Here is an 18989-nt window from a genome sequence, read left to right as displayed (position 1 = left end):
GAACATAATTAAGTAAACTGAAGTGTAAAGCAGCTTCACTTTACCATGGTTTCACTTTATCATACTATAGCGGGACCAATTAGGGGAAATGGCGCAAATTCTTTAAAATCCTACTCTTCCTGAAGGAACAGTTGTATTTTTCAAGGCGATTCAATCTTGTGTGGACATTAGGTCTGAGCCCTCTAGGGCAGGAGGGAAAGGACCCAATATGGGTTAATAGAGCAAATCTTTCAAAATCCTACTTCTTCTGTAGGAATGATTCAGAAATTCATTGGCATTACTCTATTCACTTCATTCCTTGACATTCACATCAAACTGTACACACTTATACAGGGTGAAAATATCTCCGGCAAATTTGAGTGTCAGGTTTGTTGGTTTGAGGTCAAGGGCACTTGCTACTTTTAGAAAATCAGGGTCAGCACTCTAGTGGCTTCATTTGTTAAGGAATATTCATAAAACTTCCTACGCTTTTAATGCATTCAGAGATCTTGAATAAGTTAGAGTTTCAGGTCTGTTTGGTCAAGATCAGAAATAAGATTAAGAACATTTTTGTCGGCCTTCTTGTTGCTTTGATCCTAAAAGGATTTTGCTTGAAGATCACACACTAAAAATGACCATCAGACATTAATTTTACATTGGTGATGAAACTCCCGCCTAAAATTACATTTCAAATTTGACCCAGAGCGCTGATATTAGATCTTTAAATGACTTTTTCTCAATGATTAAAAGGTTCTGTGTGCTAGGATGAAGGTCTACCAAGTTTGTGTATATGAATGACCTTGACCCGCTTTTATGGTCACAGGGAATAAATAAGTTATAAATCTTTAAACAACTTCTTCTAAAAATCAAAATGCCAAAAGTGTTGCTATTTGGTCTGCAGCATGCTGGGATGAAAGGCTATTAAATGCATTCATACTATTGACTAGTTGTCATATGTTGAAATGTTTAAAACAACTTCTCCAAAACCACAAAGCCCAGTTTGCTGATATTGGGCATGTAGTATGGATGGATGAAAGACTTCCAAGTCTGTTAAAGTGAATGACCTTAACCTTTTTTCAAGGTCACAGGGGTTAATTAAATGTGTTGAACTGCTTTAACTTCTCAATAACCAAAAGGCAAAGAGTCTTGATATTGGGCGTGTAGTATTCTTTTTCAACAAAAATATGTCCAGAGTAATGGCATTTGTGTAGTGCATGCATAAGGAATATGATTTTAGGTTTGCAGAAAAAAACTCTTTATGAACCAACAATGTCTTTCATGTAAGTTATAGTGTAGTTGAGCAATTTATTTCATGCCTATTTGGCCTTTTTCATATATTGGTCTTTATGGTCAGATGACTGTTAAGGCCAATGGTACTCTTATTACATTAAAATCAGTGAAAAACTATTTGTATACTTTTTATACTCCCCTCAGGGCAGCATATAGTTACCACCTTTTCCATCTTTTCATCTGTCCTTTCATGTCCACAGCATTACTTTGCTCCAAGTTAAGCAAAGATCATGGTGTTTGGTGTATACATTGGTAATACTAAGGGGATATGCAGTGTACTGCCCTTTGTTATAATTTCATATCTGGAGTGTAACTTTGCCCACAATTAAGCAATGATCACAAAATTTGTGTCTATATTGATCATACTAAAACAATGTGCTGTATACCAAATTCAGGGCCCTTGACCTCTTGATTAGAGAGTTATTGCTCTTTCTCAGAGTTATTGTTCAGATCTTGTGTGACGAGCTTAGCTTTGCTTGCATTAAATCTATGAGCATGAAACTTGCTGTATACCAAATTCAGGGCCTGCAACACCTTAATTACAGAATCAAAGTCGTTTTCGGGGAGCAGTCATCAGTTTTACTGATACTCTTGTTTTTTTTTTATGTTAACACCAAACAGTACCATCTGTAAATCATTACCATGTAATAGGTTGGAGGAGCTGGTGGTAGGAAACAAGCTTTTCTTTAGAAATACACAGTATGCTTGATATTACTTATGAATTGAATAGAAAATTAACAAATCATATTTGGTGCAGTGGTCTCTTTCTTTCACAGACAACACAGAAGCATGTGGATCCAATGGCAAAACTGTTGTAGCTACAAAGGAAGTCCAGTATTTTACCAGTAGCAATTTCCCTGAATCATATCAGGTGTAAGTTAGAATGACATTGGATGTTATCATTTGGGAACCTATTGAATATTAATCTGTGATGATTAATTGTCACTGTTGCCGATTTACACTCATTTAAGCTGGTTTGATGCAAAGTCTTTTTGAATCTCTTTACTTATTTAATTAGAGTTACAAGTAGATGGTTAAACATAATTGGTTTGAGGACTTTTTATGTCGGTGTATTTGAACCTGTGATATTTGATATATATTACTTATCATATGATTTGCATTTAACTTGTATAATGACATTATCCTTTCATCTAACCTGTTTTATATATGAAGCTGTATTAATGTTGATTATGTATTAATCATATCTATGAAGAAATCGATGCACTGTCAATTGCATCTTCTGTATTGACAGGAATGAAAACTGCCAGTGGATGATCTCTGCAGGAAATTCTGGAGAAATCGTTATTCTGACGGTTGAGTTCTATGATATAGAAAAGGATTCTACCTGTTCGTATGATTATCTTTTAATTACAGGTAATATTAATACCTACTTGTTGTCATCTCTTAATTTTTGACAAGGACTTCTGTTCCTAAACAATGCAATTCTTTAAGGATTGTTTTTCTGTCCTGAGTCAAAGTGCAGTTTATATCTTGAGACTTTGATGAAAAATTCTATTAATCTTTCAGACCATTGAAAGTTCATAAGTTGGTAAGGATGATTCATTCTTTGTTTGCCTGATGTTGATTTTACCCTGTGCCTGTTGATGGAAGTCAAAATAATTCCTCAATTAGAGAATTTATTTCCTCACTTTTCATTTTAAAAAACTTCTGGAATACTGAACGGCGTAGAGTTATCATATTTGGCTGGAAGGTTCCTTTGATGAAGCTTTACAAAGTTTGTGAAAAGAAAAAAACCTTGACCCATATTCAAGGTCAAAGAGATCAAATGTGTTAAAAACTTTAAGCAACTTATTTCAAAATACCGGGAGGCCTAGAATTATTATATCAGGCTAATATGTTCCTCTTATGGTGTCCTACAAAGTTTGCTAAAAGAAATGACCTTGACCAATCTTCAAGGTCACTGGATTCAAATGTCTTAAAAAGTTAAAACAATTTCTTCTGTAATATCGAAAAGCCTAGAATCATTATATTTGGTCAGTTATTCCTTTTATGAAGTCCAAGAAAGTTTGCAAAAAGAAATGACGTTGATCTATAGTCAAGGTCACAGGGGTCAAATGTTTGAACAACTTCTGCTTAACCAAAAGGCCTAAAATCCTAATATTTGGCCAAAAGGTTCCCTTAATGGTGCCCACATAGGGTGTGAAAAAATAGCTTGACCCATAAAAATATTTAAGGTCACTAGGGTTAAATTTGGTAAAATCATGAACAACATCTGATTGACCAAAGGCTATCATATTTGGCCAGTAAAAGTTTCACAAAGGCTTATATACAAATATGTAGAATCTTCCAATGACTTATTAAATGAATATATTTGGCTGGGAATTTTCTTGGCACAACTTGGAATAAATTATAAAGACCTTTCACAGTGATGTCACACTGTTCCAAAAGATAGATTAGGCCAAGCCCCTGGAGACCTGAGCGGCTTGATCTAAGTAATGTGAAAAACTACGTGTTAGCCAATTACTTATGTTCTATTCACAGTCTTAAAATACAGAAAACATGATCGGACAGAGAATTGCAAGAGCTTCATTTTGATTTAAGATTCTTCATAATTATAGCATAAATAAATAAGAAATTCAAAGTTGATCCCATTTGCTATGCAGTGTTTATAGGCCTACAGTAAACTGTTATCAGTATATCTCCAGTAACCGGGGCTTAACTGACCATGGTGACATCACTAATGATATGCATGGAACATTTTATTATTGGTTTTGAGTTAGACCCCAAACTTTCAGAGTTATACTAGAAAGAAATTCCTCAGCGACAAGTAAACATGGATTTGGTGATAACAAATTCCGTGTGTAGTATAGAGAGTGAAAAAGATTGAAATAATTTATGAGTATATATCCATGGGACACAAAGGTTAATGCAAAAGACAAATTTATCGTTTATGAAAATTAAATATCAGCCGAATGGATGTTGATACTGCTTTTATTCTGTCTCATAAATTTTTCACATTGTAATGATGTTTATTCTGATAGAAAATAAATGGTATTTGAAATCCATTTTGACGTGGAATTAAAAACAAGTATTCTTTCATTTCCTTTTGGGATTGCATTCTTTGAATAGATGAAATCACAATAATATTAGTTCCGTGCAAGATTGATTAGAACACTCAGTAGAACTTCTATAGAGAATAATATATCTTTTAGTAACAATTATGAGTATTAGTGGAGTTAAAGCCAAAGAGTGTCAAATTAGTCTCAAGAGAAATACACTTTAGCAAAGCATTAAGGTGTGTGATAGTATCTACGGGTCCCAGCAGGGGCACAGAGCATTCTATTTAAAAATTTGGTGCCGTGACCAGAACCTGAAGGCACGATTATAACGTAATATACACAATACAATACAGAGCATGGACGAATGAAAGGAAAAATGCCTGTAACAGTATGTGTCAGTGGTATTTTTACATGAAGATTACACTCTACATATAATTTTATTTGGTTTTCTGTTGTATTTGCAATTTTCAAATTTACAATGCCCAAATACCAAAAGATAAGTAAGTAATATTAAATTTGCTTAGTGTGAGACACGGTTACATGTGTACAATTCATCTATATTGTCATTTCAGGTCTGAACACAACTGACGATAAAATTTGTGGAACAGACTTTTCTCATCCACTCCGTACTTATAACGATACGAGTTTCAATGTCAGTTTTAAGAGTGATGGTGCTGATAATAAAAGAGGTTTTGTGTTTAGTGTTGTTCTGGACAAACCATGTACTTCAAATACCCCAACAATGCTGACAGCTGACATCAATGTGAAAAACATTTCCTCTGTGGATTATACATGGTAAGTCTGCGATAGTGACACTTGTATACTGTGGCAGGTACTGAAGTGGAAACTGGTGTACCTACGAAACCTATTCTTAACTTAAATTTGCTTCAGATGTCAATAAAATTTTAGCTATTTTTTGCAGAAGACATTTTTTAACTTGAAAGTATGCTCTGTGACTGACAAAGTCAATATTTCTACTGAATCAAAACATAATACAGTTAATGACTTTATAATTGATGACTGGCCCCTAGTAGTTTGAATAAATGACTTTGTAATTGATGATAGGCTCCTAGTTGTTTAAATAAATGCCTTTGAAAATGATGTCTGGCGTCTGTATAAATAAATGGCTTTGAAATTGATGGCTGGCCCTTTGTTATTGTGTCGCCTGCAGTGCTGGCGGACACTTAGGGATCACTTTGTCCGTCGTCATGCGTCGTCGTCGTTGTCATCGTTGTCGTCCGTACGAAAGATTTCAGGACTTTTTTCGGTAATGCTTTGAGTTATCAAAATGAAATTTGGCATATGGCTTTTTGTTGCAAGGGTACAAATTAAGTCTAATTCCCGGTTGTTTGTGACCCTTTTTGGCAGAGTTATGCCCCTTTCAACTTAGAAATTTCCTGGGAATATTGTTTTCCGAACTTTTTTGGCTTATGCTTTCAGTTATTGAAATGAAATTTGGTATATGGCTTCTTTTTGCAAGGGTTCAGATTAAGTTTGATACCTGGCTGTCTGTGACTCTTCTTGGCTGAGTTATGCCCCTTTGAACCCAAAAAAGTTTTGGGGATATTGTTTTCCAGATATTTCCCAATATATGGCTTCTTGGTGGAAGATTACAGATCAAGTTCAATTCTCAGCTCTCCGTGACTCTTCCTGACCCATTGAACTCAAATTCTTTAGGAATATTGTTTTCTGGAATTTTCTTGGTTATGCTTCGAGTTATGAAAATGCAATTTTGTATATGAGTTCTTGGTCAAAAGTTACGCACCGAGTTCGCTTCAAAGCAGTCTGTAACCCTTCTTGGCAGTGATACGTCCCTTTGAACTTGGAAAATTTCTCAGGAATATTGCTTTGCGCAGTTTTCCCTTTCTGCTTCAAGTTATAGAAATGAAATTTTGTATTACAACTTTATGGTTGATCGTTGCACATCCAGTTCAATTTCTGGGTGACCGTAACACTTTATGCAGGCGACACATACAGTTCCGAGGAACTCTTGTTTGAATAAATGGCTTTGAAATTGATGACTGACCTCTAGTTGTTTGAATAAATGACTTTGTAATTGATGACTGTTGACTAGTTGTTTGAATAAATGACTTTGTAATTGATGACTGACCTCTAGTTGTTTGAATGACTTTGTAATTGATGACTGGTCCTTAGTTGTTTTAATAAATGACTTTGTAATTGCTGACTGGTACCTAGCTGGTTTAATAAATGGCTTTTAATTGATGACAATGACCTTGACTGACCCTCAGGGGCTGATGGGTGGGGTCAAAATTGGGTCAAATTGACTAAAATTTCAAAGATGTTCTACTGTTCCTGGATGAAAGATTTTATACAGGAAAAATTCAAATTTTTAGTGTAATTTCTTTTAATTCAAACTTGATTAGATTAATGAGTACATAATTTGCATTTGCATTATGTGTACAAAGTTAAAGTTATATATTATTTTTAACAAAATAATTTCTATGACATGCTACAAGAAGCATTGTGACTCAGGTGACTTTTAAGGCCCCTGGGCTTCTTGTTATGAGTATTACCTGTTTCACTTTTTTGTATCTATATTGTTTTATATCTGTGTAGGAACAGACAGACGGGTAATTACTCGTGTGAGTGGCATATTGAGGCTAGTGATGGCTCTGCTGGAATTTTGCTATACCTGGATAGTGGCGGACAAAGTAGTGGAACCAATATCAACATATACCAAGGTAATTAACACATTGACATACCTGTTACATCTTGCTGTCTTATGGTATGTCCAAAATACCTAGAGTCTGTGACAGGAACAGCCTGTCATGATTTCTCCATATGATTATTAAGGCATCTGTACAATTGTCATTCTGGTAAATGTTTTTCTTTCTACACTGTAAAGCTGTTTGTCTTTAGCATAGTAAGTAGAGTATTAATGTGTGGTAGATTTCTTCTGATCAGATCCACTCCTTATCTCCTAAGATGTACGTATTTATCTACCTACTTATTGTCAATTTTCCTAACTTTTCTTTACTGAAAATTCTAAACTGATCACAAAAAAGTATTTTTAGTAGCATTTTTGAGTTGATGTGGAGTATGGACATTAACCTGTTAGCTGGTTTTGCGCTAAAAATACTCCTTGGACCTCATTCTGCCCATATCATATAGTGACCAGACTGTTAATGTTATTGAGAATAGTTTTAGAGGTTTAATACAAAATGCTAAAATATATTCTGGAATGTAACTGTTTTGTTAAAAATTGAAATATGTACAAACTTTCAAGGTAAACACCTAGACACACCACACGTTTTGGTGTCTTTGTCTAGGGGGTCTCGTTAACGACTACTGATGTACCTGATCTTGGGCATTCCTTGGTACATGCCAAAATCGTGAATTCCATATCAACATGAAATTTCTTTAGAATGCTCACATTTCAGTTGGACTGTGGACTCGCTACCTCCAATCAACCCCCATAACTTGGTGATACTGATTGCTACTGCTAGTGGGTGAAAGGGATCAATTTTATATTAACAGTGTGTGCCGGTCCCATGGAGTGGGAGGGGTGGTGCCAAATAGTGGAAATTGAGCAATTAAAAAAAAATGTTCTTATGTTGAAACTGAAGACATCCTTGGTTAAGAAAACATAGGTTATTTTAAAATCAATGCATCTAATCCTTATTGGGAGGAGGGACAAACCAATTTACAGGGAAATAGATACGGATGTTTTAAATGTAGATATCAAAATGTCTTTGGATAATATTTAGGTTAGTATGATCACAATGTGATGTGAGCATACTTCAAACATAGAATGTTATGTGTCAGTGTTATGGAAGCAATTAACAAGAATGGAAATACATTTCATGTATTGAAAATTATCGGGTCAATTATTTTTCTTTCTGATGAATATATGAAGACAAATGAATAATATGTATTCCACTAGAATCTCTCGTGTTCGCAGCAATGTTTTCTCATTACTTAGTTCTAACATTGTAAACAGATATTTGATTAGCCCAAAAATATCATTGATAAGCTAAAAGTTAACTTAATGTAACAGGATGTGACAAAACTGGAACCAGACTCTACCCCACATCTGATGTAGATCTGACAATGGGTTCCTCACCAGAACAGTTAGAAATTGCAGCTGGAAACTCAACCTTCATTGAATATTCTGTTGGATCACCAGGAAGTCAAGGATTCCAGATACAATATCTTTCAATAGCCGCTAGTGGTAGGTAACAAATACAATACTTGTCAGTAGCCGCTAGTGGTAGGTAACAGATACAGTATTTCTCAGTAGTGGTAACAGATACAGTATTTCTCAGTAGTGGCTAATGGTAGGTAACATGTACAGTATTTCTCAGTAGTGGTAACAGATACAGTATTTCTCAGTAGTGGCTAATGGTAGGTAACATGTACAGTATTTCTCAGTAATGGCTAGTGGTAGGTAACAGAGACAGTACTTCCCATTAGTGGCTAGTGGTAGGTAACAAAGACAGTACATCTCAGTAGTGGCTAGTGGTAGGTAACAATTTCTCAGTAGTGGCTAGTGGTAGGTAACATATACAGTATTTCTCAGTAGTGGCTAGTGGTAGGTAACAGATACAGTATTTCTCAGTAGTGGCTAGTGGTAGGTAACAGATACAGTATTTCTCAGTAATTGGTAGTGATAGGTAACAGATACAGCTGTCACTGGTATATCAAAACATTGTATATATGTCAGTAGAAGATTAATTAAATTGGACTGTATCATACAGCTGTTTTGCCCTTCTAGGACTCATTAGAGAGATGTTAAGGTCTTACTGTGTAAAACCTAAGGGGTAACTGGGAAAACTCTGAAATGGCAAAAAGTAAATGCCAAAATCTAGATTCTATTTTAATTGACAACATTAACTCAAAATTACAACTTTGAATTTTTCTTAGGTTCAACAAGGTGCAAGGAATGTACCAATTTTTTGTATGTTCACTATTTTCAGATAATACTGCTGTGTGTGCATCAGCTGTATCATCCCCAGTCACGTTGGATGCAAATGATGCCCTCCAGTTCCTGACAAGTTCTAATTTCCCAAATGCATATCCATCGTAAGTTGTTGTTTTCTCTGAAGGATCTCTTTCAAATACTTCAGAAAAATGATTTATTTATCAAAGTTTCTTTTACATTGGTAATATATATTTTCTAGCAAAAATTACATGCTTGAACAACCCATTTAATGTATGTTTGAACTCATTAAGACTGTTTTTGTTTGTTTTTAGTCATCACATTGTCTATTTTGCTTAATTGTTGATAATGGAACAACATGCTTTCACTACTCACAGATCACTACAGTGTTACTGGAACATAACAGATGGTGATACGGGCAGAGGTGTGATTTTGACTGTAGAGTTTAATCACTTTGCTGATTCCTGTGAAGATTATATCATGATCAGCGGAGGTAAATACATGAAATCTGTGATGAGAGGAAACATACATGTTAACATAATTGAAATTTTGATTTGCTTCAGTCACCTTCTACTTTTCAACCATTGAAACCTTAGCTTGATGATATAGATAGAATATTGATCTATTTTACAATAATTCAGAAACAAGTTATTTCATCTTTTAGTTAAGACACTTCTATTTTCTCCAATGCATTTTACAATTACAAAAATTATTTCAACCTGTACCTAAGTCACTCCTGGAAGCCCTTAAGAAGTACCACACTCTGCATCATTGATGAGTCGCTGAGGCAGTTTAATTCATTATTTGGCTCTACTTCTAAAATCGCATCAAATATCTCCTGTGCGTTTGTACAATCATTAAAAATTTTTTGATTGAACAAATTTTACAATTGTACAAAAATTTGCTGTGAATTTTCTTGCTCCTCGTGAAACAAATTTTTTGTTTTTTGGTTTTTGAGCACTAAAATATTACTTTCACCACAAAAATCACTTTTCAATGTAGATTTAGGGTTAGAAAATTAGAAAAGAAACCATTATAAAAGAGTGTTTCCAGGTCAACGTCAAGTAACATATAGACAGTAAAAATAATCTCTCCTTACCCAGGATTAGAGGATGTTTACATGAAGATGTCCCAGACTACTTATCTAGCAATGTCTCATTAGTTAGAAATAGTCACAATACAACCACAAGATATGCCTGTGATAACAACTTTTTAGTTCCAAAACACAGAACTGTCTTTTACTCAAACCATTTTTTAATATCGAGTATCAAAGATTGGAATCTTTCACCTCACGAACTTAAGGGGATAAATTGTTTTACTACTTTTAAAAGACTACTAGTCAAACTTTTACTTGATTTGTAGACAATTTTGAAAGATTCTGCTACTTTTTACTTTTTAGAGCAACCAAGTCTTTTATTTGTACACTGTATACTTTTCAATAATGTATGTAATCATGTAATTTTTATCCAACAGATGAAGTATATTGTTTACTCATACATGTTGTTTTTACTAACCCATTGATATGTACTTTTACTAACAAGAGGACCATGTGTTAGATAAGCCTTTGGCTTAACATGTATTTATCCTCTGAAAATAAAGATTATTTTTATTATTATTATAACGTCATTTCCTAAAGGTTCTTTATCTATTTACAGTGTTTTCAATTTCTTTGTTTGTTCATGAAAGTAACATTCTTCTGAGGACAATGCAGTAATTAAGTTTTCACCAAGCAGCCTATCTAGACAAAAGTTGTTGTTTCAGGTCTTGATGCATCAGGCACAAAAGTGTGTAGCAACACTTTCGATACTTCACCGATGGTTTTTAAAAACAGTTCTTTCCAATTGAAGTTTAACTCAGATGCCTTTAATAATGCCAGTGGATTTGTGATCAGTTATATCCTTGATGCTCCGTGTAAGGGAGAAGTGACCATGATAAAGGCAGAATTACCTATAACAACGATCACGTCACCTGGATATCCATCCTCTTATCCTGGGTAAGGAGAGATTATTTTTACTGTCTATATGTTACTTGACATATTTGATACATAATGTGTTCAACTGAGCTCTTCTTCAAGGTAATAAAAACTTGAAAACTTGGAAATTGCTTAAATCACTTACATTTTGTGCTGGATTTATATTTGCATTTATACGTGAGTCAATCACGAATTCAAATCCCTGGCTATTATTTGTATTTAAATACCTCTGAATGGCATCCATATTGATTCAGTAATTGATATTGGAGTTTTGAAGAGTCCATATTTTAGATAACTCATCATTCATGAATTCAATGTTATTTCTAGATCAGCGTTTGTGAAATCACGTATTCACGAATATGTCTGACAAGGTAAATTAATGAAATAATGTGTTTGCTGAATCTAGGTGATATACAGTATGCCTTCATTGTTGAAGGCATTACTTTAAATCAGTTGATTCCTGTTCATGTTGCTGCAGCCTTAGAAAGATGACATTTTTGACAAATCTTGAAGTAAACTAGTAAAACATGTGGGTGTATGTGTTAATGTAGCTGAGATATTTAGTATGCCTGTATTGTACATTTGTATGTGGTGATGACCGTTACTAATTCCTTCAAGTTTATATCAAAGAGCTTGGTTATACATAACGTAGATGTAGAACAATGTATCACCCACAAAACACACCTCTCTATATGTATATGTGTGTTGTAAATTGTACCGAAGACATTGTATAATTCCTAACAGGTGTTTATTTAAACATTGGAATTTTGTTTTTAAGGTGTATGAAGTCTATTCACAAAATGTTTTCAGGAAACTATACATTGCATGTTATATCCCACAACAAGACATAATGGTACTCACATTTACACTTCACGCTTCCTTTTTTCCCTAGGTTTTTATTTGTTTTTAAGCTAGAATCAGCCATAAAATGATGACAAAATGATTGTTGATAAGAAACATTGATTTGATATACTGTTATCCCAGACACATGATAAATGGCACTTACAATCTGATGGGTTAATGTAGTGGTTTCATTAAAACAGATCAGCATACATTTTCTATGTGTTTGTATGATGAGTTTTTTCTAAGTTACAAGCTAACTAGATGCCTATTGTCTTCTTTGGCTAGTGTTGGAAGAAGTGGTGGATATGTTTGTAAATGGCACATTGAAGCTGATACTAACACCACAGGAATTATCATCAAATACTCGTTTGAATCCATTCAACTTGGAGATACCTTGGCTTTGTATGAAGGTAACCAATTATGTTGAGAGTTAGAGTAATATGGCCCTTACAGTTATGGTGGCCTATAACCATTGTGTTTCTTTCATCATACTTTGTACGTTTGTAAATATTTTTTAACTTTTTCTCCAAACCCTTACATAAAAACGTTCCTTGGTAAAAGGTGAACCAAAGATGTAAATCATATGGTTCCCACTTTTCAGGACCTAAGGGATGGGGTCAAAAGGGGTGAAAATAAATTAGCTTCCAAAATTTGTTTTTCTCAAGAAGCCGCTTTAATCCCCTTGGGGGCGGGATAAAGTTTATTGTAGTTTCTACAGGAAAGTTACAATGTTTTAATATTTATTGGAAATAATTCAGATTTTGTCAGAATTATTTGTAGAGTGGTGGCAATTAAGAAGAATATGATTTCAAGTTTGCAGAAAATGTCTTGATGAACCAACAATGTCTTCTATGTAAGCTGTAGAGCGATTGGGCAATCTATCTTAGGCCTATTTTGCCTCTTTCATATAAAGGTCTTTAGTCAGATGACTGTTGAGGCCTATGGGCCTTTTGTTTTTCAATTGTTTCTGTTTTGTATTTGACTTCTTACATTGAATGTTGTGAATGATGAAATACATTTTTTATTGTGTGGTGATTCAGTCAATCTAATTGATTAAATCTATTTTATCAGCTCTTTTCAAATTTCATTGAAGGTTGTGATAGCACCGGTGTAGAGAAATACAAGTCAAAGAGTAACAACAGACACACAAGGGAAAGTTCTACTACAAGTTTCAAAGGTTCAGCCTACGTGGAGTTCAGTGTGACCTCGGCTTCTGGAGATTTGGGTCTAAAGATGCAGATAACATCACAACAAGCAAGTGGTAATGTTTAAAATACTTTTACCCCATCAATGTAATGATAATAATCAAGGATGATCAGATGGCACAATAGTAATACATTCAATATCCTTCACCTAAGTGACTGGAATTTGATTTCTAAATAGGACCTGAAAAGGTATGAGGTCACTTGTTATACAGGTAACCTACTCTGTATAATATGAAACATTTATGGCAATTGTACACCTACCTGTTTATCAATAAACATTAGCGGTTGTTATTAGCTCATGTGGCCTGAAGAGCAAAGTAAAATGCTTCATTTGGTACAGTGAACTCCCTCCCCCCACCCACACTCGAAATTTCCCCACCCCAGAAATATTTTTTGTTATTTGTATGTTAATATAATTGAATTAGGGTGATTAGAAAAAAAAAGTGGTGAAAAAAGGTAAGTAGATAGAAAATAGTGTAAAGCTTCACTTTACTATTGCCCCTTGCCCTACCCTGAATTTCCCCACCCTTGTTAGTTTTTTCATTTTATTATGTATGCAGGAACATAATTAAGTAAACTGAAGTGTAAAGCAGCTTCACTTTACCATGGTTTCACTTTATCATACTATAGCGGGACCAATTAGGGGAAATGGCGCAAATTCTTTAAAATCCTACTCTTCCTGAAGGAACAGTTGTATTTTTCAAGGCGATTCAATCTTGTGTGGACATTAGGTCTGAGCCCTCTAGGGCAGGAGGGAAAGGACCCAATATGGGTTAATAGAGCAAATCTTTCAAAATCCTACTTCTTCTGTAGGAATGATTCAGAAATTCATTGGCATTACTCTATTCACTTCATTCCTTGAGACATTCACATCAAACTGTACACACTTATACAGGGTGAAAATATCTCCGGCAAATTTGAGTGTCAGGTTTGTTGGTTTGAGGTCAAGGGCACTTGCTACTTTTAGAAAATCAGGGTCAGCACTCTAGTGGCTTCATTTGTTAAGGAATATTCATAAAACTTCCTACGCTTTTAATGCATTCAGAGATCTTGAATAAGTTAGAGTTTCAGGTCTGTTTGGTCAAGATCAGAAATAAGATTAAGAACATTTTTGTCGGCCTTCTTGTGGCTTTGATCCTAAAAGGATTTTGCTTGAAGATCACACACTAAAAATGACCATCAGACATTAATTTTGCATTGGTGATGAAACTCCCGCCTAAAATTACATTTCAAATTTGACCCAGAGCGCTGATATTAGATCTTTAAATGACTTTTTCTCAATGATTAAAAGGTTCTGTGTGCTAGGATGAAGGTCTACCAAGTTTGTGTATATGAATGACCTTGACCCGCTTTTATGGTCACAGGGAATAAATAAGTTATAAATCTTTAAACAACTTCTTCTAAAAATCAAAATGCCAAAAGTGTTGCTATTTGGTCTGCAGCATGCTGGGATGAAAGGCTATTAAATGCATTCATACTATTGACTAGTTGTCATATGTTGAAATGTTTAAAACAACTTCTCCAAAACCACAAAGCCCAGTTTGCTGATATTGGGCATGTAGTATGGATGGATGAAAGACTTCCAAGTCTGTTAAAGTGAATGACCTTAACCTTTTTTCAAGGTCACAGGGGTTAATTAAATGTGTTGAACTGCTTTAACTTCTCAATAACCAAAAGGCAAAGAGTCTTGATATTGGGCGTGTAGTATTCTTTTTCAACAAAAATATGTCCAGAGTAATGGCATTTGTGTAGTGCATGCATAAGGAATATGATTTTAGGTTTGCAGAAAAAAACTCTTTATGAACCAACAATGTCTTTCATGTAAGTTATAGTGTAGTTGAGCAATTTATTTCATGCCTATTCGGCCTTTTCCATATATTGGTCTTTATGGTCAGATGACTGTTAAGGCCAATGGTACTCTTATTACATTAAAATCAGTGAAAAACTATTTGTATACTTTTTATACTCCCCTCAGGGCAGCATATAGTTACCACCTTTTCCATCTTTTCATCTGTCCTTTCATGTCCACAGCATTACTTTGCTCCAAGTTAAGCAAAGATCATGGTGTTTGGTGTATACATTGGTAATACTAAGGGGATATGCAGTGTACTGCCCTTTGTTATAATTTCATATCTGGAGTGTAACTTTGCCCACAATTAAGCAATGATCACAAAATTTGTGTCTATATTGATCATACTAAAACAATGTGCTGTATACCAAATTCAGGGCCCTTGACCTCTTGATTAGAGAGTTATTGCTCTTTCTCAGAGTTATTGTTCAGATCTTGTGTGACGAGCTTAGCTTTGCTTGCATTAAATCTATGAGCATGAAACTTGCTGTATACCAAATTCAGGGCCTGCAACACCTTAATTACAGAATCAAAGTCGTTTTCGGGGAGCAGTCATCAGTTTTACTGATACTCTTGTTTTTTTTTATATTAACACCAAACAGTACCATCTGTAAATCATTACCATGTAATAGGTTGGAGGAGCTGGTGGTAGGAAACAAGCTTTTCTTTAGAAATACACAGTATGCTTGATATTACTTATGAATTGAATAGAAAATTAACAAATTATATTTGGTGCAGTGGTCTCTTTCTTTCACAGACAACACAGAAGCATGTGGATCCAATGGCAAAACTGTTGTAGCTACAAAGGAAGTCCAGTATTTTACCAGTAGCAATTTCCCTGAATCATATCAGGTGTAAGTTAGAATAACATTGGATGTTATCATTTGGGAACCTATTGAATATTAATCTGTGATGATTAATTGTCACTGTTGCCGATTTACACTCATTTAAGCTGGTTTGATGCAAAGTCTTTTTGAATCTCTTTACTTATTTAATTAGAGTTACAAGTAGATGGTTAAACATAATTGGTTTGAGGACTTTTTATGTCGGTGTATTTGAACCTGTGATATTTGATATATATTACTTATCATATGATTTGCATTTAACTTGTATAATGACATTATCCTTTCATCTAACCTGTTTTATATATGAAGCTGTATTAATGTTGATTATGTATTAATCATATCTATGAAGAAATCGATGCACTGTCAATTGCATCTTCTGTATTGACAGGAATGAAAACTGCCAGTGGATGATCTCTGCAGGAAATTCTGGAGAAATCGTTATTCTGACGGTTGAGTTCTATGATATAGAAAAGGATTCTACCTGTTCGTATGATTATCTTTTAATTACAGGTAATATTAATACCTACTTGTTGTCATCTCTTAATTTTTGACAAGGACTTCTGTTCCTAAACAATGCAATTCTTTAAGGATTGTTTTTCTGTCCTGAGTCAAAGTGCATTTTATATCTTGAGACTTTGATGAAAAATTCTATTAATCTTTCAGACCATTGAAAGTTCATAAGTTGGTAAGGATGATTCATTCTTTGTTTGCCTGATGTTGATTTTACCCTGTGCCTGTTGATGGAAGTCAAAATAATTCCTCAATTAGAGAATTTATTTCCTCACTAAAAAAAAATATGTTTTTGAAACAGTGACTTGTTAGCTCACCTGGTCCAAAGGGCCAAGTGAGCTTATGCCATAACGCGGTGTCCGTTGTCCGTCATTCGACCGTCCGTCTGTCGTCCGTCCTGCGTCCATCAACTTTTCATTTTAAAAAACTTCTGGAATACTGAAAGGCGTAGAGTTATCATATTTGGCTGGAAGGTTCCTTTGATGAAGCTTAACAAAGTTTGTGAAAAGAAAAAAACCTTGACCCATATTCAAGGTCAAAGAGATCAAATGTGTTAAAAACTTTAAGCAACTTATTTCAAAATACCAGGAGGCCTAGAATCATTATATTAGGCTACTATGTTCCTCTTATGGTGTCCTACAAAGTTCGCTAAAATAAATGACCTTGACCAATCTTCAAGGTCACTGGATTCAAATGTCTTAAAAAGTTAAAACAATTTCTTCTGTAATATCGAAAAGCCTAGAATCATTATATTTGGTCAGTTATTCCTTTTATGAAGTCCAAGAAAGTTTGCAAAAAGAAATGACGTTGATCTATAGTCAAGGTCACAGGGGTCAAATGTTTGAACAACTTCTGCTTAACCAAAAGGCCTAAAATCCTAATATTTGGCCAAAAGGTTCCCTTAATGGTGCCCACATAGGGTGTGAAAAAATAGCTTGACCCATAAAAATATTTAAGGTCACTAGGGTTAAATTTGGTAAACTCATGAACAACATCTGATTGACCAAAGGCTATCATATTTGGCCAGTAAAAGTTTCACAAAGGCTTATATACAAATATGTAGAACCTTCCAATGACTTATTAAATGAATATATTTGGCTGGGAATTTTCTTGGCATAATTTGGAATAAGTTGTAAAGACCTTTCACATAGATGTCACACTGTTCCAAAAGATAGATTAGGCCAAGTCCCTGGAGACCTGAGCGGCTTGATCTAAGTAATGTGAAAAACTACGTGTTAGCCAATTACTTATGTTCTATTCACAGTCTTAAAATACAGAAAACATGATCGGACAGAGAATTGCAAGAGCTTCATTTTGATTTAAGATTCTTCATAATTATAGCATAAATAAATAAGAAATTCAAAGTTGATCCCATTTGCTATGCAGTGTTTATAGGCCTACAGTAAACTGTTATCAGTATATCTCCAGTAACCGGGGCTTAACTGACCATGGTGACATCACTAATGATATGCATGAAACATTTTATTATTGGTTTTGAGTTAGACCCCAAACTTTCAGAGTTATACTAGAAAGAAATTCCTCAGCGACAAGTAAACATGGATTTGGTGATAAGAAATTCAAAGGTTAATGCAAAAGACAAATTTATCGTTTATGAAAATTAAATATCAGCCGAATGGATGTTGATACTGCTTTTATTCTGTCTCATAAATTTTTCACATTGTAATGATGTTTCTTCTGATAGAAAATAAATGGTATTTGAAATCCATTTTGACGTGGAATTAAAAACAAGTATTCTTTCATTTCCTTTTGGGTTTGCACTCTTTGAATAGATGAAATCACAATAATATTAGTTCCGTGCAAGATTGATTAGAACACTCAGTAGAACTTCTATAGAGAATAATATATCTTTTAGTAACAATTATGAGTATTAGTGGAGTTAAAGCCAAAGAGTGTCAAATTAGTCTCAAGAGAAATACACTTTAGCAAAGCATTAAGGTGTGTGATATTGCTACGGGTACCAGCAGGGGCACAGAGCATTCTATTTAAAAATTTGGTGCCGTGACCAGAACCTGAAGGCGCGATTATAACGTAATATACACAATACAATATAGAGCATGGACGAATGAAAGGAAAAATGCCTGTAACAGTATGTGTCAGTGGTATTTTTACATGAAGATTACACTCTACATATAATTTTATTTGGTTTTCTGTTGTATTTGCAATTTTCAAATTTACAATGCCCAAATACCAAAAGATAAGTAAGTAATATTAAATTTGCTTAGTGTGAGACACGGTTACATGTGTACAATTCATCTATATTGTCATTTCAGGTCTGAACACAACTGACGATAAAATTTGTGGAACAGACTTTTCTCATCCACTCCGTACTTATAACGATACGAGTTTCAATGTCAGTTTTAAGAGTGATGGTGCTGATAATAAAAAAGGTTTTGTGTTTAGTGTTGTTCTGGACAAACCATGTACTTCAAATACCCCAACAATGCTGACAGCTGACATCGATGTGAAAAGCATTTCCTCTGAGGATTATCCTAATAATTATACATGGTAAGTCCAGATAAAGTTGCCTTTGTTTTAGGAATTGAAATGGAAATACA

At 34.4% G+C, this 18989-nt stretch overlaps 1 protein-coding gene across 1 annotated transcript in view; it reads left to right on the top strand.

Annotated features, from left to right (window-relative positions):
• Positions 1 to 18939, top strand: part of LOC132549807 (cubilin-like) — a gene marked incomplete at its 3' end in the record, with an annotated part of 74311 nt that extends 55372 nt beyond the window's left edge. Inside the window, exons 21-33 of the mRNA XM_060213783.1 lie at positions 2046 to 2142; positions 2522 to 2643; positions 4862 to 5084; positions 6867 to 6991; positions 8308 to 8481; positions 9227 to 9332; positions 9567 to 9682; positions 10951 to 11182; positions 12290 to 12414; positions 13098 to 13265; positions 15816 to 15912; positions 16292 to 16413; positions 18705 to 18939. Of these exons, the coding sequence (XP_060069766.1) occupies positions 2046 to 2142; positions 2522 to 2643; positions 4862 to 5084; positions 6867 to 6991; positions 8308 to 8481; positions 9227 to 9332; positions 9567 to 9682; positions 10951 to 11182; positions 12290 to 12414; positions 13098 to 13265; positions 15816 to 15912; positions 16292 to 16413; positions 18705 to 18939 (1942 nt within the window). The remainder of the gene's footprint in view (positions 1 to 2045; positions 2143 to 2521; positions 2644 to 4861; positions 5085 to 6866; positions 6992 to 8307; positions 8482 to 9226; positions 9333 to 9566; positions 9683 to 10950; positions 11183 to 12289; positions 12415 to 13097; positions 13266 to 15815; positions 15913 to 16291; positions 16414 to 18704) is intronic.
• Positions 18940 to 18989: the final 50 nt, after the last annotated feature.

The sequence above is a fragment of the Ylistrum balloti genome, unplaced genomic scaffold (assembly GCF_031769215.1).
Source record: "Ylistrum balloti isolate Yb309-2 unplaced genomic scaffold, AGI_CSIRO_Ybal_v1 Utg369622, whole genome shotgun sequence".
Classification (NCBI taxonomy): Eukaryota; Metazoa; Mollusca; class Bivalvia; order Pectinida; family Pectinidae; genus Ylistrum; species Ylistrum balloti.
The sequence above is the reverse complement of the archived record's forward strand: the minus strand, read 5'-3'. Positions and strand labels throughout refer to the sequence as shown.